At 38.3% G+C, this 25,378-nt stretch overlaps 1 protein-coding gene across 6 annotated transcripts in view; it reads right to left on the bottom strand.

The window, feature by feature from the left end:
• The window catches only part of LOC149570287 (D-aminoacid aminotransferase-like PLP-dependent enzymes superfamily protein), a 137,528-nt gene that overhangs the window by 5,850 nt on the left and 106,300 nt on the right, over positions 1 to 25,378 (bottom strand). For 4 of the 6 annotated variants that reach the window (XR_016362914.1, XR_016362913.1, XR_016362912.1 and 1 more), the window contains 4 exons: positions 24,605 to 24,690; positions 23,792 to 23,904; positions 23,586 to 23,615; positions 23,151 to 23,477 (listed from right to left, as the gene is read on the bottom strand). Coding sequence is in view for 2 of the 6 variants with exons in the window: in XM_089822922.1 (XP_089679048.1) it covers positions 23,433 to 23,477; positions 23,586 to 23,615; positions 23,792 to 23,904; positions 24,605 to 24,690 (274 nt within the window). In the remaining 4 variants the exon portion in view is untranslated. Of the gene's footprint in view, positions 1 to 23,076; positions 23,478 to 23,585; positions 23,616 to 23,791; positions 23,905 to 24,604; positions 24,691 to 25,378 lie in introns of those variants that run through there. The other 2 variants (XM_089822922.1, XM_089822921.1) reach the window with 1 other exon arrangement.

The raw sequence follows: 25,378 nt of genomic DNA, 5'->3' as shown, positions 1-25,378 counted from the left end.
ATTAATCAAGAAAACCCACCAATAACTAGACTTGAAATTGTTCCCACTGTAAGGTATGATGAATGCTTGACTTTTGAGGACTTTTCTTTTCCCCCAGAATTTTATGAGGAGTATGTTGGAAGATTTCCACGAGCATTGGCTAATGGTCTAGTATAGACACCACATTTGGAGTTCCCACCAAATCCAAATGAGCCAATAAGGGAAGTGGGCTAGCTTTTCCCACCATTGAACAATAGTGTTTTAGTCCAAGGAACATAAGAGGTTTTTTATTCCATTAGTCTCAAGGGAATGGACCTGGAGTTTACCAGAGAAATAATAGGAATAATGACCCTTTGACTTCATCCATTCCTCATAACAATTTCAATATGCCATCGCATCTGAATGCAAGCAATGCACTAGGTTATCCAAAGGACTCTCTTGAGTATTGACAAGGTTTATACAATAGTCAAAATGCTAACCACTGACAAAGTAATACTGAACTCCAGAATGCTAGTAAAGAACAAGACACTTCCCATGCTTCAAATGATGAAACTTTCAAGAAGATGGGGCATAACATGACTAAAGAGTTAAGGAAGGTGAAAATAAAATTACCTTTGTTTGAGTTGATGAAGATAACATAAGTTACAGATGTGTTTTTGAAATAGTTTGAAGGATTGTAAAATCCAAGGGGTCCATACAAATGGTACACGAGGAGCAAATAATTCTTCCCATAACACATCTAACATGGTCCAAAGTATGAATATGGTTAAGGATGGCATTCATAATAACCAACATATGTGTAGCAACACGAGTGCATCACAACTGTCCCAGCTTCAAATCAAGATGCAATCAAAGCTGGATGGGCTAGTACAGAGAAAGGAACTTCTAGAATGAGAGAAGTCGATACATGACTTGCCTCAAAGAAAGATACACCAGTTATGTTCTACTAGAGAAAGGAAGAGCCTCCCCCTTTCCTACTACTAACAAAGATTTTTGGGAAATTACTACATTTTTTGGTTGATTTAGGTGTTAAGTTCATGGATCTTGGTCAATTGTTTACACTCCTATAGATGATCCTATTTGGGTAGATTGCTAGAAGAGCAGACTTATTGATTTCGGTGTTCTTCTAATCTGCAATCTAGCCCTCCCTTATACCTAACTCAAGGGGCATGTTCATTGAATGGACATGTCCCTCTCTAGGTTGGCCTATTTAACAACATAATTGTTTCCTCAAGATTGGTGCCGATTCCAAGAGTTACTAATGATTAGTAACTAACTAACCACATTAGTAAATAAGAAGGTTTATAAAAGCCATAAGGAAAATGCTGATATGTGTAGAGGGTACAATATGTTCTAGTGACCAATATTTAAGGGTACTCATGCATCCAGATCAGACTGATCTGAAAATCAGAACACGTGTCTTGTCAAAGTTACAAGGAATTAACACTCCCTCTTAACTTGATAAGTGATAGAAACATATCTAGCAACATCAATAGAGATGACTAAGCATAGATATACACTCTATACCTTTCTGAATTTCAAGCATGATGTATCATTAGACAAATGATACCTAAAAACACATCATATTACAAATCTTGTAATATAAGTTATCACCAGAGCTTGTGATCAAATGACTAAGCATCATCCGTAATACAAACTATCAAATCACCTAGGATTGTAATATGAAGTATTACCTGAACTTGTGATAACAGTATTGCATAGAATGCAATACTTAGGATAAAGACTAGAGAATAATTAAATTCTCCCTTTACCCAAGTTGTGATGTCTGGAGTTTTAAAAAATGTCACTGTCATAACATGATCTTGATTTCATCCAAGATCTAGATTCTACCAACAATCCATTACTAGAATGCCTTACATAGGATAAAATACGAAGAATAATTAAATTCTTCCTTTATCCAAGTTGTGACTCATAGGCACACAACATGATCCTGAATTAAGATCTGCAATACACTGGATAAAATCCAGAGAATAATTAGATTCTTCCTTTATCCAAGTTGTGATTCATAGACATAAAAATGCCTCCATCACAACATGATCTTAAATTCATCCAGATCTGCCAGTAGTTCTCTACTGGTTAGAACATTATCTTAGAGATTGTCACCTCTTATAATGTCTTTATACAAGTGTTCATTATTTCAGAGATCATCACTTCTTAAATAACAAACACAAATGGTGAAGCCCCATAACAGTCAATATCCTGACAATAATATAAATTATCATAAGAATACAAAAAAATTCAATCATACCTGGATCTTTCCTGAGATGATCACTCTCAGAGAGGTTTGATAAGAATACTTTATTTCTAATTTCCAGTACTTAAGGATAAAGTCTAGAGAATAATTAAATTCTCTCTTTATCCAAGTTGTGATTCATAGACATCAAAGTGTCTCTTTCACAACACAATCTTGAATCTATTCAAGATTTGCTAGTAGTCCTCTACTGATTTAAAACACCATAAGATCATTTGCTATCACTGCAAATTCGTGTTAGAAGATTGTTTTCTATTATTGCAAACTGATGTTGCAAGACTATTTGCTGAGATATGCTTCCACACCATGATGTTTTATAAAGGTAGGCCCATCAGATGGTTGCTCACTTTAGATTTTCCAGACTCCTACTGGTTATCAAATCTTTCGAGCTCCTTATTCAAGGTTGCCTTGATGAAATGTCAGACTCCCTCTAAATCCAAAATTCTTTCCTACAAGAACATTCTTCAGAAAAAAAAATCAAGGCATATGCTCTTTTTATAAATGAAAGATATTACAGACATAAGGTATAAGAAGAGTTCGAGTACAATAGATACTTATATTTCCATCATAACCTTGATGAAAGCTTTTGTACACCATCTTGACATGGTACACTTAGTTTGAGTTTGTATAACCTAGATCTTGGGGAGTCAACTTGATCTTCTAGGTACTCTCTCTGACATATAACCTTCTTATAAGATGATACTTATGATTCTCTGCTACAAATTCTTTATTACTTGGAAATCAATGAAGCATGGTCTACTTCCTTTGAGTCAAGATTCACCATTGCAAATCATTTAGCTTCTCCTTTTGTTAGGAAGGCATACCATGCTAATATCCATGATCTTAGTGTCACAACAAGATGTCACTTTATTCCCTCCTTTCTAAGAGAACCAATACTAATAATCTGAATAGTCATAAGGTTATATAGAATGCATCTTTTCTAAGTCCACAATCATTAACACTCCCTCTTGGACTTGAGGGAAGATCAAAAATGCCTTGAGTAAAATGTTTTGATATCGCATATGATATCATGAGTATTGGCCTCCTAGAATATCAACAATATTCACCAAACACTCTTTGAGTAATGGCCTTCCAGAATGGTAGATAGTCACCAAATATTACAATGAATTTTGTGCTTGACTATAGTCTCCAGCAGCTTGATGTATCCTCCTTTAATATTCCCGACCTGACAAAGCCTTCCCAAATGTATCTCCCATCTAGAGGTCACAACCTTAATTTTTGGTCAATACCATAGAATTTGCACATTAGTGTGCAGTCATAATTCTATATGCAGATCACCATTGCAGCATCCTGCAACTCATAATAATGATGCCTATTGTTTGAAGGCCAAGTGTCGATAGTATCTCATATTCTAATTTGTATAGACAATTTTGATCATAACAACATAGTATTTATTAAACATTTGATATCTTATTCTGCTTGCAAATCTATGTTATATCTGTGATTTTCTTGGTGCATTTAGAATTGCCTCCTGAATAATAATTTGCATTCTTTCCTTTGTAGTTTAACCCAACATATAGCATTCAATATTTTCCTTGATGGAAATGCCATGTCAGATTTTTGCCACATACATTGCCAACTGGGAGTAGTTTTTCCTTGATTTGTTCACAGTCTGATATTATCTCCTCATATCATAGTCCTGATCCCAAGAATAAAGCACAATCGATCCAATTCTTTAGAAATAACATTGCAGACTTTGATCCACGTGACATTGCCATTGCTAAATTGCTATGCCCCACTAATTTGATCTATTTTTGTATTCCTTGTTGTGGTATCCACATGGGATTCAAGCGCTTTATACACAATGACACTTTCTTGTCCATGTGTCAATTTGACCATCTAACATTCGGGAAGTTTGGTGTTATCCAATCTATATTCTAAACAAAATTGATGATCTCTCACATTTACTTCCCATGCCAATGCATAGACAACTATTCTCTTTAAATGTAGGTCTGTAGTGATGGTGCTTCTTGATACTAGGCAATCACAGGTTCAAATGATAAAGGTGGATGACCCTAATAATGATGTTTCAGGCAAACAACTAGCTATCGTATTGAAGGAACACACTACAAGTCGTAATGGCCAGTTATAACCCCAAATCGTAGTCCTGTAAGCAGGGTTTAATTGCCGTCCAATCCTCCAACAATGCAGTGTCCAAGAAGCCAGGTAAATCACGTCTAGATATAGGGTCTTTGCATGCTGAAAACAATATTACTTACACATCTTTATCAGGGGTTTGCAATGCCTGGAATCTACAATGTTGATCCCCCAACTTTGAAAGATAATTATTATCAATCTACAGCTCATAATATCATTGTAGTCCCACACAATGACGATCTCTTGAATTGCCAAATTCTTCATCAAGCAATAGCTTCTCATCCATAGTAGAAATAGTACAAGTAGTCACAACAATCTTCAGAAACCTCAGATTAAACCCAATGAATTTGAATGTATCTACCTTTAAGCAATTAAGCTTCCCACGAAGGAACTAAGCTCTGATACCATGTTAAGTTCAAGGATCTTGGCATTTTGTTTACACTCCTATAGATGATCCTATTTGGGCAGATTGCTAGAAGAGCAGACTTATTGATTTCAATGTGTCTTCTAATCTGCAATCTAGCCCTCCTTTATACCTAACTCAAGGGGCATGTTCATTGAATGGACATGTCCCTCTCTAGGTTGGCCTATTTAACAACATAATTATTTCCTCAAGATTGGTGCCCATTCAAAGAGTTACTAATGGTTAGTAACTAACTAACCGCATTAGTAAATAAGAAGGCTTATAAAAGCCACACGAAAAATGCCGATCTGTCTAGAGGGGACAATATGTTCTAGTGACCAATACTTAAGGGAACTCATGCATCCAGATCAAACTGATCTGAAAATCAAAACACTTGTCTTGTCAAAGTTATAAGGAATTAACATCAGGATCTTTCAACAATGTTATGCCTTTGGCTATTTGCAAAATATTGGGAATCATCCTTGTAGATATAAGCAGGAAGGTTACACAACTGGATAAGACTAAAGTGCCAGCTGTAGATGAATTGAATAATATTCACATGTAATTGGCCTCTGATCCAATAATGGAACAACATATTGACATATCAGTTATTGATGTCCTCGATAGCTATGGCCTACTTTTAGGTAGGGATTGGACCAGGAAATTAAATAGATATATGAACACTAATTTTCTACACGTGGTTGCCATGGAGAGGTATTCCTAATCAAAATAGGATTGAAAGTACCCTTAGATTAAAACTAACTATTACATAATATAGGGAGGACAACGAAATCCTCTTTGCTTAATTGACTTGGGTCTATATCAACCCACGATGCAAGAAGTACCAATGTTGCATGTTTCACAATGAAGTAAAGGAAAAGAGTCATTAGGAGATCAAGATTCAATAGAGATGTTCATAGAAAATGATCAAGGTTCTTCATCAGATGAAGGGGATTGGATGTTTGAGAATTTTAGGAACTTCGTATTGAGAACAATGAGGCAAGGACTTGAAATGGGAAGTTGAACTTCAGTAAATGATCTCCTTCTTCCCAATTGGTGTAGGATTCATGAGTCTTTCCATTCAAAATTGTTGTGTGATATGTGCAAGATAGGACGAGAGGAAGTAGAGAAAAGGATTCCAAGGGCATTAGAGATGCAAGTCAAACAAGAAACTCAAGAAATGTTGAAAACAAAAGAAGTTCCTATACAAGAGGATATAGATGAGATTGACAAGATGAGAGCGGAAAGGATCCAAAATCGAGTAGAAAGGAACAAAGAAGTGAATGTCAAGATAAACCTACGAAAAAGACCCTCCTAGAGAATCTTGAGGAGACAATCAGATAGGGACTTTGGGATTCGATGCTTCCAAGACTAAGTAGGATTAGGAGCTGGGTATGCATTGACTAGTCCAACAAGAGAAACGTACATGGTAGAGCACAAACTATAACTTCCTTGTACAAACAACATGGCCAAGTATGAAGTACTAATTTAGGCTTGTTGTATGCTATTAGGAAAGGAGCAAATATGATCCACGTATTCGGAGATTATTCCAACTCTAACAAAAATATGCATGGCACAATAAAAGGCTAAAGAGATATAGAAACCAGGTGTGGGATCTAATTAAGAGCTTCTATGCCTTTGGAATCAAATTTGGTTATAGATTTGGCAAAAAAAAGGCAAATGCTTTAGCACACACAAAAATCTCTTTGGCACAACTTTGATTAGAAGGTTTGAAGAAATTCAAGGTGGAGTTTATGTCACTCCCATCAATGCCGGACAATGTGACAAATTTTCAAGTGTTTGATGATGACAAACATATACTACTTTTTTGACAAATGCAAGTGTCTTCACAACTCAAACAATTGATGATGATGAAGTTGAAGAAGCATAGATCAATTCGGGGATCATGAATTTGAAAACCAACATTATACCAAAGGGTATGATCCAATTGGAAATGATGTTTGATATGGATAAATTTAGTAAAATTACATATCAACCCACAAGAGGGGATGAATGTGAGAAGGTTAACTTAGGGATAGAAGAAGAGACAAAGATCGTGTGCATAGGGAAGGTTTGCACTCTTAATGAAAGGGAAGACATTCTGATGTAAATAAGAGAATTCCTAGACATATTAGTATGGGGGTATGAAGATTTGAACACTTATAATCCCTTCATCATTACACATACCATACCACTAAAGGAGGGAAGTAAGTTGTCCACCAACGTCAAAGGCTAGTCAACCCTTTATTGGAGCCTTTGATTTATCAAGAAGTAAAGAAGTTACTAACAATAAGGATCGTATTCCCGATACAATGCTCAATGTGGGTTGCCAATCTAGTTCCGATGAGGAAGAAAAATTGAGAAATATGATTATGTGTGGATTTTAGAAATCTAAACAAGGCATCAAAAAAGGACAACTAACTATTTCCATCATTAGATGAAGTGTTACAAATTGTGAATGGGTCCTAGATGATGACATTCATGGATGGATATGCTAGATACAACTAGGTCATAGTTGAGGAAAAGGATAGATTAAAGATGACTTTCACTAATAAGTGGGGTACCTTTTCTTATAGGAGGATGCCCTTTGGTTTGATACATGCAAGAGTGACGTTTTAGAGGGCCATGGATTATGCCTTCAAGGACTTGAAAGACAAATGCATAATAATTTACATGGATGATATTACAATATTTTCGAATAAGAGAGAACATATTGAAGATAGAAGAAAGGTATTCAGTCAATGTGGGAAGTTTGGAGTCTCTCTAAATCAAAAGAAGTGTATGTTCTAGGTTAAAGAGGGCAAGTTGTCTGGACATGTTCTTTCAGAAATGAGAATTATGATAGATCTTGAAAGAGTGGAAGCTATTTTGAAGTTAAGATTTCCCACCAACAAGAAAGAATTGAAATTTTTCTTTGGAAAGATAAACTGTAGGAAAATTCATCTCGGGATTTGCAGAAATAGTGAAGCCTATGAATGACATGTTCAAGAAGCATGCAAAGATGGATTGGACCCCAAAGGCTAAGAGAGATTTTGAAGAAATATTAAAGCACCTATTCTTGTCAGCCTGAATTACGAAAGGGCATTTTACATTATTCATTTGCTTCAGATCATGCTTGTGTGGCGATCCTTACAGAAAGGACTAAAGAAAATGAGGAGAATCTTATTGCCTTCATGAGTACCCCATTTTAGGATGCAAAATTGGAAAACCCCAATAGAAAAAGCAAGCATATGCATTGGTGAGGGTGACAAATAAATTTAGACATTACATATTGAGAAGTAAACTATATGCCATGGTTCCTAATGTTGTTGTGAAGACTTTATTGGTGCAAAATGAAGTACGCAAGAGAAGAGGAAAGTGGGTCACCACTATGAAAGAATATGATATAGAAATTCAACCAATTAAGTTAGTCAGAGGATACAAAATTGCACAGATGATTGCATTTCATGGCTCGTGATTGGTGCAACAAGTTTATGAAGTGGATGATTTGTGTTCATATGAATGGTACGAAAATAGTATTAGTTACTTATTGAGTCACAAATGTCCTTCACATTTGTATCAAGTACAAAGGAAGGCACTGAAGTTGAAGGTAAAAGATAGATGTTGCAGGGGTCAGTATTATACAAGTGAAACCATAAAGGCATTTACTTGAGATATGTTGGGAAGGATGAAGAAAAGAGAATTCTTAAATATTTTCATGACAAGTTTGGAACAAGACATAGGGCGGGCCTAGCTACAACGCATAGAATACTAAGAGCAGGCTACTATTGGCCGACTTTGTTCAAGGACACACACGAGCATGTGAAGACTTGCCACATTTTCTTTTGTTTGCATCCTGATCCAAAAGTTATTGCAGATCTCTCCCGTCATTCTCAACACCGTTTTGTAGCTATAGGGCCGAAATAGAGGTATGTTGCAGGCCTAAAGTCTAAATATTCTCAAACAATGACAAGTTTAAAAAAAATCATATAAAATCACAAGTCCCCAAAGCATTCCAAAATTGTTTACAAATCAATCTCCATACCAAAAACTGCCATTTCCAACCACTTGCAGTCACTTGGGGTTTAAGGTTAGGCTACTACATGCAAATGTTTGAAGACCAGGTTTAAAAGTCGGTATTTCTATACTTAGGTGGGAGTTTGTTTTATGATGGCCTTCTAATTTGAACTTGTTACAGACTTTATGGTAAGCCACTTTGAAGTCTAAAAACCTTTAGTTGCAAACCCAGGTCTACAAATATAAAAAACATAGGAAATTTCCTTTAAAATTCACAATGAATTCCAACTCTTCTGACTCATAAATTTGACATTGCTTGCTATTTTGGAGGTTATTAGGCATCAAATGCCAAGTTTAGTGCTTGATTTCATTCACAAAGAAGAAGTTGCAGGTATGTATTCAAACATTTCAAGGTTGATTTTAATGTTGGACATGGTTTTAATGCATAATCAATTGGTTGATCATTCACTAGTGAATTCAAGGACATGATGTATAGTAAGTTTAACAAGTTGTTAAGGCTAAATCCATAGCCAATATTCATACTTGTCCAATTTGTCCTCAGAAATCCAAATTTAGATACAAGACTAGTTTTGTTATTTTTTGAGGCTAAGTGTTGACCAAACTTTGTGTTAGTATTCTTATCCAAATGCTTATTTTAATTACTACTTTTCAAGGGATAGGACCACTAAGTTTGTACAAAATTCATAGACTAATTCGGGGATTGTGAAGTCTGAAATTTATGATTTTGTTTATTTATTTAGCCCTTACTAACTTTGAGCTTTGTACAGGGATGGTAGAGCTAAAGGGATCCACAAGAACGATAGTGTTTGTCAAGAGGCTATCCAAAGTATTTTATCTAGAAGCTTCAATAGTATCCAAGTGGGGAAAGGTCACATAAATGAACACGAAGCACCATGATTTGAAGTAGTTAAGGAGGAGAATGAATGGGCATATAGATTACTTACCTTCACAACTAGTAGTGACTATAGTGAAGAATGGACTTTACCAAACAGCTAGATTTCCTCTAGCCATCTAGTGCAGTGAGCTCGTGATCTAATGCACAAAGAACTATGATTCAAATACTAGGACGATTAGGGCTCAAGCAAGGATGCTTGCATCCCTAAGTGAGGAGGCAATAAAAGAGACTTTGGTTCCCATATCACTCTGGAATGCGGATCAGGACTAAGAAAGAGGCCAAGAGGCCATTAACGAAAAGGTCAAATGCCTGCAAGGATATTGTAAATAAGAAATGGGCCAGTGAGCCAAAGAAGCACCATTCCAAATTACCAAAGAAGATGGTAAATGAAGATTACAAGGATGAATACAATGACACAATATTCATGTTGAACAAAATTATGATATCACCCGAAGGAGTTTTCTTTGATAACTGGATTTTCTACTTCATAGAGGAGATAGTCGCAAGTGAAGTAGTGATAAATTGGGCCAGGATAATAAGTGACAACATAGATGCATAATTAAGGGACTTAAGGAAAACAAAGTAGTTCTTACATAGTCTACCCATTGGCAAGGAACATAAAGTATCCAAGCCTTATATGTCGAGGTGAAGTTGGAAATGGAAAAGGTCAATTCAAGATCTATGAAAGTCATCCCGAGTTACAATTACATGGAGGAGTGAATTACAGGAGGCTGAATGACATATTCAATATGAACATCACTTGCATACTTCAAGGAGAAACACATAGGAGATTATCTAAGGAGGCAATCGAATTGATTCATCGATATGGAAATTGGTATATCCAATTCCCTACTTTCACTTATATTAGGATCCACAGATTCTCTTTGGAACCACACAGGCTCCCTAGGTACCCTACCAACAAAATAATCTTGTTGGAGGTGGTGAGACAACTTTTAGAATTCAATCTTATGCAGAAGGAAAGGCACAAACAAGGGGTACTCTCATCCATCACTTTGGTAAAAGTGCTTGAGTTTTGCCCCTCTTTACAAGCAACGGGGATAGCAAGTGTAGAGCTACAATTTTATCAATTGGGAACATATCATGCAAGGAAATAGTTTAATCCATTCCAAAAGATCCAAACTTACAAAGGATTGATATACAAGCACAAGATAAATATACGATATTATTGGCTAAATCTTATGGATGAAGAGGCTGCGAGGAGGAAGAGATGGTCTAGAATGTTAGTTGATTTCACGAGGAAATGTGGGGTCTTCCCCATTCCAGATCAAGTTAAACATGATGGGAACATACTTCATCCTAGCTATGAATATGAGAACATCAAAGCAATTGAACCACCTAATTGGTCACAAAAGGATGAACCCTTAGGTCTTGAGGATCTTCATGAGAAAAATAATTAATAAATCTAGACAAGCAAGTAAACAGATTGATGAGACATGGTATCACCTTCACTTATACAAAGATGGAAAATGACTCTTCTCCAAAAGGCAATGAAGGAATTGGTAGTACCTCAAGATTACAAATTCAAAGGGTAGGACAAGTTCTAAAAGAAAATGATAAAGGGGGAGAAGCATCACATGCATCGAGTGGAAAAATCAGTAAGGAATCTAGGAGCCATAGCCACAAGCCCATCACACTTACTCATATTCCTAGTTCCACATCGATTAGGGAGATAGAGACACAAGTTCTAGGTGGTGATCCAATGCAAGGAAAAGATACAAAATATCACCCCAAGACAGTCAGGATGCAACCTCATCTATGCATTCAGTTCAACAAGATACAAAGATATTGCCCTCTTCCCCTATAGTCTAGTTAGTAGTGGATTTGCATGACGTAATGAGGCCTCCTAATCCTAACATTCAGAAGGAGGACGATGAGGTAATCTCAGCATTGAATGGTTTTGATGAGACTACGAGGATGAATAACAATATGGACTTATTCGAGGATCTTGAGAGGTTGAAGGAAGACGTAAAGAAAAGAAGGGAAGAAAAGGTTCCTCATATTGAAGACATTGACACATTTTTTAGCAGAATTTGTAATGTTACTGTTATTAAAAAAATAAAAATAAATCTTTGTAATGGGCTGATTGATTTATTTTATCTCGGACCCATTTTTATTTTTGTTTCGTAGTTTGTGTCGCCATTGGCTGTCTTTGTACACCCTTGAAAAGATTTTCCCGATGGGTATTTAAGCACAGTGTCATGTCCCTCTCTTAGCAACATAATTATAACAGAGGATTTGCCTATCATTGACTCTCGTAGGCAAATAATTATGGGAAGAGGGTCGATTTTGTCTTCCAATTAAGTAAGCGAGGCCTACTCATTCCAATATTAAATAAAGGTTGTATTCTAACTTTATAAAGTTAATTATTTAATTTTATAAAGTTAATATTTGTAGTGCAAGATGATTCCGGATAATTTCCAGAAACTTCTCGGCAAGGAGATAAATAGAGGACATAGGGCTCCCTTTTGAAACAAGCAGTTTTGTGGATTTGATTTTCTATTCCAGTTGGAGCGATTTGTGGTCATTGGTCTGCAAATTCTTCAAGTTATCTCTGGGAACGAAAACTCCCATTGATAAGCAATGGTGAGGGTATGAAATATTGCCCGAATTATTGCATGGCCGGAGGTGACATGGCAGTTACCTCATTTGTTTAGAGATCTGTGGCTAATGCCAAATTTGTAATTCATGGACATCAAAGGAAGCGGCTAATTACGGCGAAATTGGAAAGAGGTTGGAAATTTGTTAGAATCCCCATGCTTGGTCGAATTTGCGGGTAAATTGATCTGCACCCCGGCGGCTTGGCCCATAAACGAATTGGCATTGACAGAGTCATTGTGAATAATGATCCGCGTTCCAGCAAAGCGCACCAGGAGCAGATAAATTAAGCATCCGCTGGGTCCTTTGATCGCACTGGGGCAGAGGTATATCTGAACCTTCACACCAATCTGCGGGTTCAGCATTCCCATAGGGCGTCCAGCACAATTTGGCGAACCGTCAGCAAGCAGAGGACGCGAACTTCAAATGGTCATATCCCGCAATTGGACTGCATAACCGGGTGGGCATTTTTAAGACGCAGAGCGAGTAGTCCGGAAGGAACAAATCGTGGGCGGATAAAAGAGACTCCAAGCCCGTCCTACCACCGTCTCCGCTGCGCTAGATAACGGGTACTGATGCGTGGAATGAGGCGAACTTCTGAACCCGATTTAGTACCGCCGGCAGCATTTCGTGAAGGGTTAATAGCAACCACGGGACTAAGCTTTTTCAATATTTGAAATTCTGAGTATCAAATGTCGGGTCAGGGTAGGAGATGAACTTCATGGGCAGATAAGCGCAGACCAGTCCGAACCAGTTCTAGGAGAGGGGAAAAATTCTTCAACAAGCATTTCATATAAGGTTTGGGTTAATATTTTTCTGGTTGTCAAAGGTTACAAGTAATTCATTTAACCTTTGTAATTTTTGTACCCAAATTGCTATTCTCTCAAACAAGATTTTTATTAGGAATAAGAAGTACTGGTTCTGAATATTAATAATGTCAATCATGATCTATTAAATCTGTTACAGCGAGCTCATCTGTTAAATAGTCTATTATTTGTTAAAAATTAGTGATTATCACTCTAAGGGCTATCTCAGTGGTATCAGAGCAGTAATCCTGCCATCCTGATTGGGTAAAGATACTTTAATTCTCAGTATTATATTCGCAAGAAAACCATATTCAAGGACAGAGATATGGGTGAAAGACAGAGTCCGCCAAGATTTCCCAGAGTCGACGATGATGAAACCAGAGAATTTTACAGAACCATGACTACCGGACAACAAGAAATAACTCAGACACTACAGGCTTTGACTACCATAATGGAAAGAGTTATTCAGCCCGGGATTCAGGATCAAGGAAGAGGCACATCTGATCACGATGATAGGAGTGTGGCCGGATCACAAGGTGCTCCTAGGCGCAGATCATGGACAACAAATAGGCCTACTCGTCCCACCTTCCTAAGGGAAGAGGCTCAGGAGATGGGAGAAGACGATGCACCAGAAGATTTCCAGGATGATCTCAGGGCTGCTACGGCAGAATGGCAAGCATTACCCCCGCATGTGCGTGAGTTATTGAACTTTGATCGATATCTAAACCAAAGAAGAGAACATATGAGGAATAGCCGCCAGAATAGGAGACCTAGAGGAGGTCATGAAAGTGAGTTACAACGAGCTGCCAGTAAACTTACTTTGCCTTTCTTCGATGGGAGTGGTCAGATGACAACACAAGCTTGGATTCATAAGTTGGACACTTTCCTAGCATTAAGGCCTATGTCTGAAATAGATGCCATCCGATATGCTACCTTGCATCTGGAAGGCGCAGCTCATGACTGGTGGTCACATGGAATGGTTACTTTGCAACACAACCAGGTAACAACGTATCAAGACTTTGTAGATAGATTAGTTGAACGTTTTGATAAGAAGGATCCAGAAATTTATTTTCGCGACCTTGCACAATTAAGACAGACTGGCAATGTCAAGGTTTATATTAGTGAATTTCAGAGGTTGTCAGTCATGGTACCAGATGTATCGGAAAGGAGGTTAGTTATCTTATTTACAGAAGGATTGTCTGAACCCCTCAAGGGATGGATTAAGGCATTTGACCCACCAACACTGCAGGAAGCCATGAGGAAAGCACGAAGTATGGAACTTACCACCCCTTCTAGCCGGTTTACTCCCAGGAATACTACCTCTTTCAAAGACAACAGGAAGTTTGATAAAAATAAAGGGAAGAGCATTGAAACCAAAGGGAAAACTACCACATCCCTAGATACAGAAGCATTAAATGACTTGCGAAGGAAGAAATTATGCTTCTATTGCAAAGGTCCATATGACAGGAATCATGATTGTCCCTTGCGACCAAAAGGAAAAGCCAATAGAGTTATGTGGGCATATTACGAAGGATCAGACTCCGACGGTACGGCAAAAGAGGATGAACACACTGGTTCAGAATCTGACGAAGAGACGGGAAAGTTAGAACAGAAAGAAGAACCTGAATTGCATCTACAGCAAGGGCGTTTGTCTAGTATCCAACAGGAAGGATCTTTCAGGTTACGTGGTGTCCTAGCAGGGCAGAAGGTGATTACATTGGTTGATACCGGAGCCACACATAACTTCATTGATGCAAGATTGGTTGAGCGTCGTGGTATTAAGGCGGAAGAATTTGAAGGTCTTCGTGTACAGGTTGCTGACGGATACACTCTTAAGTGCAACAAGATAGTCAGAGACATGCCTTTACGCCTGAATAATTATGAGTTCAAAGCGGACTACCACGTGGTCAATATGGGTGATTTGGATATCGTTTTGGGAATGACATGGTTACGTTTATTGGGTGAGGTTACTTTCCGACTCAGGGACATGGAGATTAAGTTCGAAGTAGATGGGAGGCAACATGTATTGAGAGCTATTCGGAATAGTGATATCCGAACGATCTCTCTTAGACGATTGGAAAGATTGGTGAGACATGAGGATCTTGAATGGGCAGCCATGTGTACTCTCATGCCTACACAGAAGGAACAACCAAAGACAGAATATCATCCCGACATACAGGTATTAAGGGAAAGGTATAGTAAGGTATTCAGCGATATTCCACCAGGTACACCACCTGATAGAGGGATCGAGCACATCATCGAATTAGAAGAAGGCGCTAAACCAGTCATGATCACTCCATACAGGCACCCCAAAAGGCTTAAAGATGAGATAGAAAAAACCATCAAGGAGCTTCTTGCGATGGGACACATCAGACCTAGTAAGTCTCCTTTTGCTTCCTCAGTAGTTTTGGTTAAGAAGAAAGATGGTTCGTTACGGATGTGTATAGATTACAGGATGCTGAATAAGAAAACCATTAAGAATAGATATCCTATTCCACGGATTGATGAGCTAATAGATGAACTGCATGGGGCATGCTACTTTAGTAAGATTGATTTGAGATCAGGTTACCACCAGATTAGAGTCAGAGAACAGGACATTGAGAAAACTGCGTTCAGGTGTCACTGTGGGCATTTTGAGTTTGTAGTGATGCCATTTGGATTGACCAATGCACCAGCTACTTTCCAGTCTACCATGAACAAGGTCTTCCATCATCAGCTGAGAAAATTCGTGTTGGTATTCTTTGATGATATCTTGGTATACAGCCGAACATGGCAGGAGCACATGGCGCATCTAGAAACAGTAGTGAAGACTTTGCAAGAAGAATCCTTGTATGCCAAAGAATCCAAATGCGATTTGGGAATGACTGAGTTGTTATACTTAGGTCATATTATCAGCCAAGAAGGTGTACGGATGGATCCTGATAAAATTCGTGCTATTGTAGAATGGCCTACTCCTGAGAACCTAACTCAATTAAGAGGATTCCTTGGTTTATGTGGATTCTACCGCAGATTTGTTTGCGGGTATTCACGACATGCGGCTCCTATAACCGATTTGCTTAAGAGGGGAGCTTTCGTTTGGACAGCAAAGGCACAGGCTTGTTTTGACAGGTTTAAGGAGATCATGACTTCGTGTCCGGTACTAGCATTGCCTGATTTCTCGAAACCTTTTGAACTCCAATGTGATGCCTCAGGAGATGGTATTGGGGCTGTTTTAATGCAGGATAAACACCCAATTGCATATGAAAGCAGGAAACTTCGTGGGCCAGAGAGATCATTCAGTATTTACGACAAGGAGATGTTAGCTATCATGCATGCACTAGCTAAGTTCAGGCAGTACTTAGTAGGTGGCAAATTTTGCATAAAAACTGACCACAATAGTTTGAGACATTTCCTCGGGCAAAGGGATCTCAATGATAGGCAGCAGAAATGGGTCAGTAAGTTACAGGCATATGACTTCGATATATCTTATGTTAAGGGCACACAGAATGTGGTAGCAGATGCCTTGTCACGTAGACCACATCTTAGTTCAATGATTGAGATCTCTGAGAATTGGAAGCATTTGATTATTGCAGAATATGCCAAAGATTCATGGGCATCTAAGATAGTTGATGGGACACTTGTTGATACCAGGTATACACTTGTGGATGAATTGATTATTTACAAGAGCAGGGTATTTTTAGTCCCAGGATCGAAGGTGAAGCAGTTCATTATGCGAGCTCTTCATGATTCACCTATAGCTGGTCACCCCGGATACTTTAAAACATATAGACAAGTGCGAGAACGATTTACATGGAAAGGACTTAAGAAAGATGTTTTGCAGTATGTCCGTGAGTGTTCCGTTTGCCAACAGAATAAACAGGAGCACACTTTCCTAGCAGGGCTTCTACAGCCACTTCCCATTCCGTGTCAGAAGTGGGAATGCATATCCATGGACTTCATTACCGGGTTACCCAAGGCTCAAGGACGTGATTGTATTTATGTGGTGGTGGATAGGTTAACAAAATATGCTCATTTCTTTCCCATCACCACTACTTATACTGCAGCACAGGTAGCTGAAGTATTCTTCAGGGAGGTTTTCAGGTTACACGGGATACCCCGCAGTATTGTCAGTGACAGGGATAGTAGATTCTTGAGTCATTTCTGGCAAGAGGTGTTTCGATTATGCGGCACTGAGCTCACACCCAGTACTAGTTATCATCCGCAAACCGATGGACAGACGGAAATTGTAAACAAATGGGTGGAAGGCTACTTGAGGAATTACGTAGCTGATCAGCAGAAGGCTTGGGTAAGATGGATTTATTTATGTGAGTATTGCTATAACACCACTTTCCACATGTCTATCCAAATGACACCTTTTCGAGCATTATACGGCTATGATACACCCAGTTTCATTGACTTATTGATGAGTGATGTTCAGGTTCCACGTGCTGGGGATTTACTGCAAGAAAGTAAAGATATCATTAGCTCTCTACGTGATAACATCGCTCGAGCACAGAATCAGTATAAGCAATATGCAGATCGAAAGAGGACGGAGAGAAGCTTTGAGGTGGGCGACATGGTTTACTTAAGGCTTCAACCATTTCGACAATCTACTCTCAAAAAGAGTGGGTCAGAGAAGCTTAAACCCAGGTATTATGGACCTTTCAGGATCAGTAGGCGAATAGGGGAATTGGCTTATGAACTTGAGCTTCCAGCAGACAGCAAAGTATATAATGTGTTTCATGTATCACGTCTCAAAAAGGCATTGGGACAGAATGTGATACCTTCTGCAGTCTTGCCGCCTCTGGATGATGAAGGGAAATTGATCATGGTACCGGAATTCATTTTGGGAAGCAGAGAAAAACAGCTCCGTCGAAGAGTAATCAGAGAATATTTGATTAAATGGAAGGATCTACCAGTCGAAGATGCTACTTAGGAGAATGAGACCATTTTGCAGCATCCAGCTCTGAGATTGCTTGAGGGCAAGCAATATCTGGAAGGGCGGACTGTCATGTCCCTCTCTTAGCAACATAATTATAACAGAGGATTTGCCTATCATTGACTCTCGTAGGCAAATAATTATGGGAAGAGGGTCGATTTTGTCTTCCAATTAAGTAAGCGGGGCCTACTCATTCCAATATTAAATAAAGGTTGTATTCTAACTTTATAAAGTTAATTATTTAATTTTATAAAGTTAATATTTGTAGTGCAAGATGATTCCGGATAATTTCCAGAAACTTCTCGGCAAGGAGATAAATAGAGGACATAGGGCTCCCTTTTGAAACAAGCAGTTTTGTGGATTTGATTTTCTATTCCAGTTGGAGCGATTTGTGGTCATTGGTCTGCAAATTCTTCAAGTTATCTCTGGGAACGAAAACTCCCATTGATAAGCAATGGTGAGGGTATGAAATATTGCCCGAATTATTGCATGGCCGGAGGTGACATGGTAGTTACCTCATTTGTTTAGAGATCTGTGGCTAATGCCAAATTTGTAATTCATGGATATCAAAGGAAGCGGCTAATTACGACGAAATTGGAAAGAGGTTGGAAATTTGTTAGAATCCCCATGCTTGGTCAGATTTGCGGGTAAATTGATCTGCACCCCGGCGGCTTGGCCCATAAACGAATTGGCATTGACAGAGTCATTGTGAATAATGATCCGCGTTCCAGCAAAGCGCACCAGGAGCAGATAAATTAAGCATCCGCTGGGTCCTTTGATCGCACTGGGGCAGAGGTATATCTGAACCTTCACACCAATCTGCGGGTTCAGCATTCCCATAGGGCGTCCAGCACAATTTGGCGAACCGTCAGCAAGCAGAGGACGCGAACTTCAAATGGTCATATCCCGCGATTGGACTGCATAACCGGGTGGGCATTTTTAAGACGCAGAGCGAGTAGTCCGGAAGGAACAAATCGTGGGCGGATAAAAGAGACTCCAGGCCCGTCCTACCACCGTCTCCGCTGCGCTAGATAACGGGTACTGATGCGTGGAATGAGGCGAACTTCTGAACCCGATTTAGTACTGCCGGCAGCATTTCGTGAAGGGTTAATAGCAACCACGGGACTAAGCTTTTTCAATATTTGAAATTCTGAGTATCAAATGTCGGGTCAGGGTAGGAGATGAACTTCATGGGCAGATAAGCGCAGACCAGTCCGAACCAGTTCTAGGAGAGGGGAAAAATTCTTCAACAAGCATTTCATATAAGGTTTGGGTTAATATTTTTCTGGTTGTCAAAGGTTACAAGTAATTCATTTAACCTTTGTAATTTTTGTACCCAAATTGCTATTCTCTCAAACAAGATTTTTATTAGGAATAAGAAGTACTGGTTTTGAATATTAATAATGTCAATCATGATCTATTAAATCTGTTACAGCGAGCTCATCTGTTAAATAGTCTATTATTTGTTAAAAATTAGTGATTATCACTCTAAGGGCTATCTCACACAGCTTGTAGGAAGTCTGTAGGCATGTTATGGAATATATTTTCTCTATATTGCGGATTCCTGTTGGAGTTCAGAATTGTTCGCCATTTTGAAAGTGAAAGATCTTCCCTATTTGGCTTGTGCGATTTCGATGGGATTCAACCCTCACTCTGTGGTTGCATTGTACTTCTTCGCTTGGACCTGGCAAGTCGGAGCTCCATCTTTTGGCAAATATCTATTATGTGGGTTCGATTTGTTCTGGTTCTGTGCACTATTCATTTGTGGATCCATTAACATTTTGTGTTTGCATATATGCAACATTGTATTTTTTGATACCCTTCTATGTGTTGTTCGTACGACTCAATTCCTCACTGATCTTCATCTCTGTACGACTTGCTGCTTGTCACTGTACGACATATTGTCGTACGACCTTCAACCCACACGTACGATAAGCAAATACCACCGTACGAACACCTAATTCCCTGTATGGCTGGCGTAGTCCACCATTCCACCATCACCATACGACATTCATTAAGACACCATATGGCCTGTTGCCCCCCCCCCCCCCCCCCCCCCCCATACAGACTCCTACTGTCAACTCCCAGTCACACACTATATGGTCAACTGATCTTGTCTCCGTACGCCATCCTCTAGTCATCGTACACCATCTTCATCTGCATTGTCGTACGACCATCATTCAATTCATAGTGCAAGCAATGAAGTCTCGCCTCCCGTACGACCAATCAGGCATCTCACCACTCCGTATGACCTGTTCAGTTTTCTGGTCGCCTGTGATTTTTGAACAATCCAGACACCAAGTAGGATGTGGGTACACTACAAAATCGAGGAAACAAGGGAACCTAAACCAACAAAGAAGATTCATAGGATCACCAGTGATGAGGTAGGGTCTGACTCCGTGCATTTGGCTAATCCTATAGAAGATAATAATGGGGATGAGATCACTCCTAATGATTACCATGCCTCGTCATTCAATATTGGACCAACAACTACAGAGCAAGAGTTTTGAGGAATTAAGGGGCAATGCAGATGTTATACAAGAGTGCGTAAATTGACAAAAGAAAACGATGAGTCGGTGACAAAAATATTGACGTTGAAAGAGATTATAAACAAATATGTTAGCCTACAAAGGCATGGGGATTCAACACTTGTTCCTTATGTTCCCACTTCCCAGGGTTCTCATTATGCTTGCAACATAGTAAAGAAATGGGCAAGTGAAAGATTTCTCACAAGGATGGTTCAAGCACATGGCAAAACCATAATTATACAAAAGGCCTAGGGATTAGAGGAGATATGGAAGAGATTTGAGCCCATCAAATGAAAGGGCATTCCTTGTCTCAAGGCATCAAGAGATATTCCCACATCAATCCTAATGCAGGAGTGAATCATTAATAGAGGGGGCACCTGTGACTTTGGCTATTGGTATCTCTCATTGGTTAGCAAGAATACTATATATGAGCATGCTTGCACGCAGTGTGGTGACATTGAGGATCCTTTTGTGGGGATACATTCGAAGATCCTTACTGCAATCAAGGAGTTGCCTGATCTTGATTTCACTTTATTTCACAGGCATGGATTCTCTTGAACGAGAGTCACTTGAATGGCTCTCTCCCTCATGCTCCCTATTAATGATCTATAATGACATTCTTTGGATTGAGATAACACACTAGACACATACATGGAGCAATTAGAAGTTATGGAGATGCAACATGGAAGCCTTCGTAGTGTTGACATGGAGGAACTTGGAGAATTTTGCTCAAGTTGCTTGATTTTGCTAGAAGGCATAGGAAGAAGGGAGTCTACATCTTGGATGATGACTAGCTGGCTACTATGTTTCTTATTGATCCCCAATCCTTTGAATCTTTTCATTGGCTCGTTTTGTGGTGCTTCATTTCTATTGGTTACTTTTGGTTGCCCTAATTAGGGTTTATAATAGATTAATATGAGCCCTTGATTTTAAATTAGTCTTGGCCATTCATTGTAATAGGGACTCCTATATAAACCCCACCCACTTTCATTTGTAAGGGAGATTGTTGGAAAATTGTTGCTAATATAATGGCTAATTCACTCTACTCTTCATTGTTGTGTCTTGCATGGTAAATCGTTCTGATCAAGTTTGCATCATTGCATGGTTATCTCATCTCTCATTTAGAATAGATTTTCATTTTAAGTTGTTAAGATTAGATTTTGCTTCAAAGTAGTTTAGTTTATGTGGATGAAAGAAATTGTGGATGGTTACTTGTTAGACTCGAACAAATATGGGCCACTAGCTTCTTACAAATTATACAAATTGCCTTGTGTGGTAAGCCAATGATCAAAATGCATGACTTCAATTAATATGGAATCTTTAGTTTGCATTTACTTGATGGTACTAAAGGTGAAACATTGATTTGAAAATCTTTAGTATCTACCATAAAAGCTTGCACTAGGTGGGTGGAGTTGTTGACGAGATTGCGCCTAGTAGAGTCCAAGTCCATCAATATTCTCTTGCATTCATTGTTAGAGATAAAGTAGTAGCCGAAATTGAGTTTAAGTTAGTCGAAAACTAAACTATATTTCCATTGCACAATATAAAGCCAAATCATTAGAGTCAAGTTGACAAGTCTTGAGTGAACTAGCACAAGTCCCCTTGATGAGCCAACAAATCACATCATTTCCATTGAGCGAGTATCCACAGTGAAGGAACCTTGAAGTCACCTTGTGATCTTACTTTGCAGGTGTAGCGCAAGAAGTGACTTTATATCGAGAGAATTGAACATGTGGTGTTTCACTTCGAAACATTGAGTGTCTAATTCTGAATGTTTTAGTGGAATAAAACTCACATCAATAGGGGCCTATATGATCCACAAATCATGCCAATCTTTCTGATTACTCTTAAAGCTCTATGGCTAATGCTTGAGTGAGCACCATCAACATTGGCAATACAGTAACATTTACTTCAACATCACAGATTCAATGCTTTGTTGATCTCCATATGTTCCCTACTTTCTTGTACTGGCAGTATGCAATCATGCAATACAACACATATCTGACCATTTGGGGGTAAAAGTAGGATTGTCTCCGCACAATGTCAATAACATGTTTCTACGCTATGCTCTATATAATACTATGCTGAATCTCCTGCAGTATTCACACTCCAAGATTGAATTGATAGAATGTTGTAATTGATATTTCTATTGCATTGAATGCTAAATTAGTTCAAGGTACATATTTTAATCTGTTTCAATCAAACTGGAGGTTGCCTTGAGTAATGAGTCTCTATCAGAATGCCCATTGCACTTCTTTACAACACCTTGTTTATTATTGCTTATTTCTAGTCACTTACACTGGATATTTATATTGGGTGGTTTTATTTTCCTACACTATGAAAATGGATATCAATTTACATTTTAATTAAGTTCAAGTGGAGTGAGACCCACCTCAACTAAATTTATGTTCACAATTAACAGGAACTTTTTTTGGTGCATAGACTTTGGGTATTATGTTTCTAAGTTCTAACAATATGAAAAACAAAGACTGTGTCTTGTAAAATGAGTATCCCGTAGACAATGTGGTAGAAATTGGAAGAAATAGCTTTTATACCACTCTTAACAGGTGAAACAATTGAAAAAACAGTCCAACACACCTGTGGGTTTAATAGAAGTTCCCATAATGTTCTCGCTAACAATCTGGATGTATCATCACAAATTTTGATCTACAAATACACATTCCAGCAATGCTACCGCTTCTACTTCATTTAAGAGCACATAAGAAGCCTCCCATTATCATCTTTAGAGATTTAAGCCTCTTCTTCAATATATATATATATATATATGACACATCAAAGTTCTTAAGAGGCCAGACAAATGAAGAAACTCTAATCTGTTTCTGGGTGCAATTCATCACGCAACTCTACTTCACCACATCTCTAAACTGATAGCCCTTCTGACATTGCATGTTCTAGTACAAGATTCTGCAAACCAGATACATGAACTGATCCTTGAGCATGGATTAAAAAAATTGATGCAAGATGGGTGAATTTCTTTCCATCTATTAAAAAGTTGAGCCATTTATTGCACACCTGTATTTTTTGAGTAACAATTCCAGGACCCTGTTGCAAACCATCACAAAAGCATTATCACCCATTACATTTGTGTCATGAAACACTGATTTTGACAAGAAACTAGTAGGATATCTCAGAAATGTGCTCATAATCCTTCCCCATACATGATACACATAAGCATACATATTCCTGGAATAACAACTCTTAAGAAACTTTCTGCATACCTCCAAGTGTGTAGCTTTCCATGAGACTTCTTTCCAACTTTTAGCATGAAGTAGTCGACTCCATGAATAGGGTGCTTGAATTGACTCAACATGTTGCACCAATCTCAGACTGTCTGCAAAGAAACAACCAAGGGGAAGATAAATAATAGTCAGACACCCTTACCTTCTTATTGGAAACATAAAGTGAAAGATTATGTATGTTAAAAGATAATACAAGAAGGATTGGCTAGAATCACTACAGACCTTAAAGATTTATTGCAAATAATATGTAGTAACACAAGTCCTTGGGTTCTAGCTTATGGAGCTACAGTAAACAAAAATGGGACAAAAACTGTTTTGAAAATCTTACTCCAAAACTGTTGTTGCAAATAATATGTAGTAACACAAGTCCTTGGGTTCTAGCTTATGGAACTACAGTAAACAAAAATGGGACAAAAACTGTTTTGAAAATCTTACTCCAAAACTGTTGTATAGGATGCTTTGTACAAACTGCATACATGTATGGCTAAGTCGTGCATGTATTTCTGCTTGAAAATTTTACTTATTCAAAAATTAAAATTAAAACTATGCAATGCAAAGAAAGTAATATAGTGGAAACAAGAAGACAAGATAGCTCATTAAACATTATTCATGATTAAGGTAATGATGCCAAAAGCACCACTAACAGATAAGAAATCCTATCTCTGTTTCACAGTAGTGGGCATCAATCCTTTATTATAAATTTGCTGGAGTTTTTGTCTCTTTAAAAACTTAAGGGAACCATTACATTATACTCAGCAGTGATATTATTGAATTCCTGTCTCAAGAACTTACTTGAAATGAAAGCTTCTTTCCATAATTGATGATTTGACCAAGATGGTGCAACTTCTCGTAGTGGAATCCCCTCATCAGCACAAATCCTGTGTGGAAAACAATATATGTATAAACCCACTCCACCATAAACATACGGTGTCAACCACAGCAACAAGGTTTAACCAAAACTCAAGTTCTAACAATGTCAATTCAACATATAAACCATGAGATTCAAGTCTGATTTTTAACACATAAACAATGGTTTTCAGGCACAATTTGATAATTGTTGACATTTTTGTCACATTGGCCTAAATGATTTCCAAGAGATGTAGAAAGTTTTGCAAAGTAGAAATTTAATTATAGGTCCTTCGGGATTTTAAATCATGTTTTCTATGAGACAAAGGTTTGATAAAGCATTGAGAAAGGAGAAGAGGGAACAGAGTAAACTTTAATTTTATCCATGTTCAATGCTTTAGAAAAGAGGAGGCGAAATGATTGTCTCATTCCCTATTTAAAATGTCTAACTCTATTCAATAGCCTCAACAGGATTAGGTTTTTTCAGTTATTTGCATTTCAAGATGTCTTTCCCCAGCTTGGCATGAAGGACATGTTGCTCCAGTGATAATCCACATTAGAGGGAAAAAAGGAAGATTTGGACATGTTGCAGATTAACTTTTCAGGGGAATGGATTGTTACACGAGGAGAAAGAGGTTTCAGAGGCATATCCACGCCTTCCCCATGCATTCAAAGCCTCTAATAGGAAGGCTCTAAGTGGTATGTGCTTTAGATTTATTG

Source organism: Cupressus sempervirens, chromosome 3 (genome assembly GCF_028749045.1).
Source record: "Cupressus sempervirens isolate cs-2001-9-10 chromosome 3, ASM2874904v1, whole genome shotgun sequence".
NCBI lineage: Eukaryota > Viridiplantae > Streptophyta > Pinopsida > Cupressales > Cupressaceae > Cupressus > Cupressus sempervirens.
Note: the sequence above shows the minus strand (reverse complement) of the source record. Positions and strands in the feature narration are given on the sequence as shown.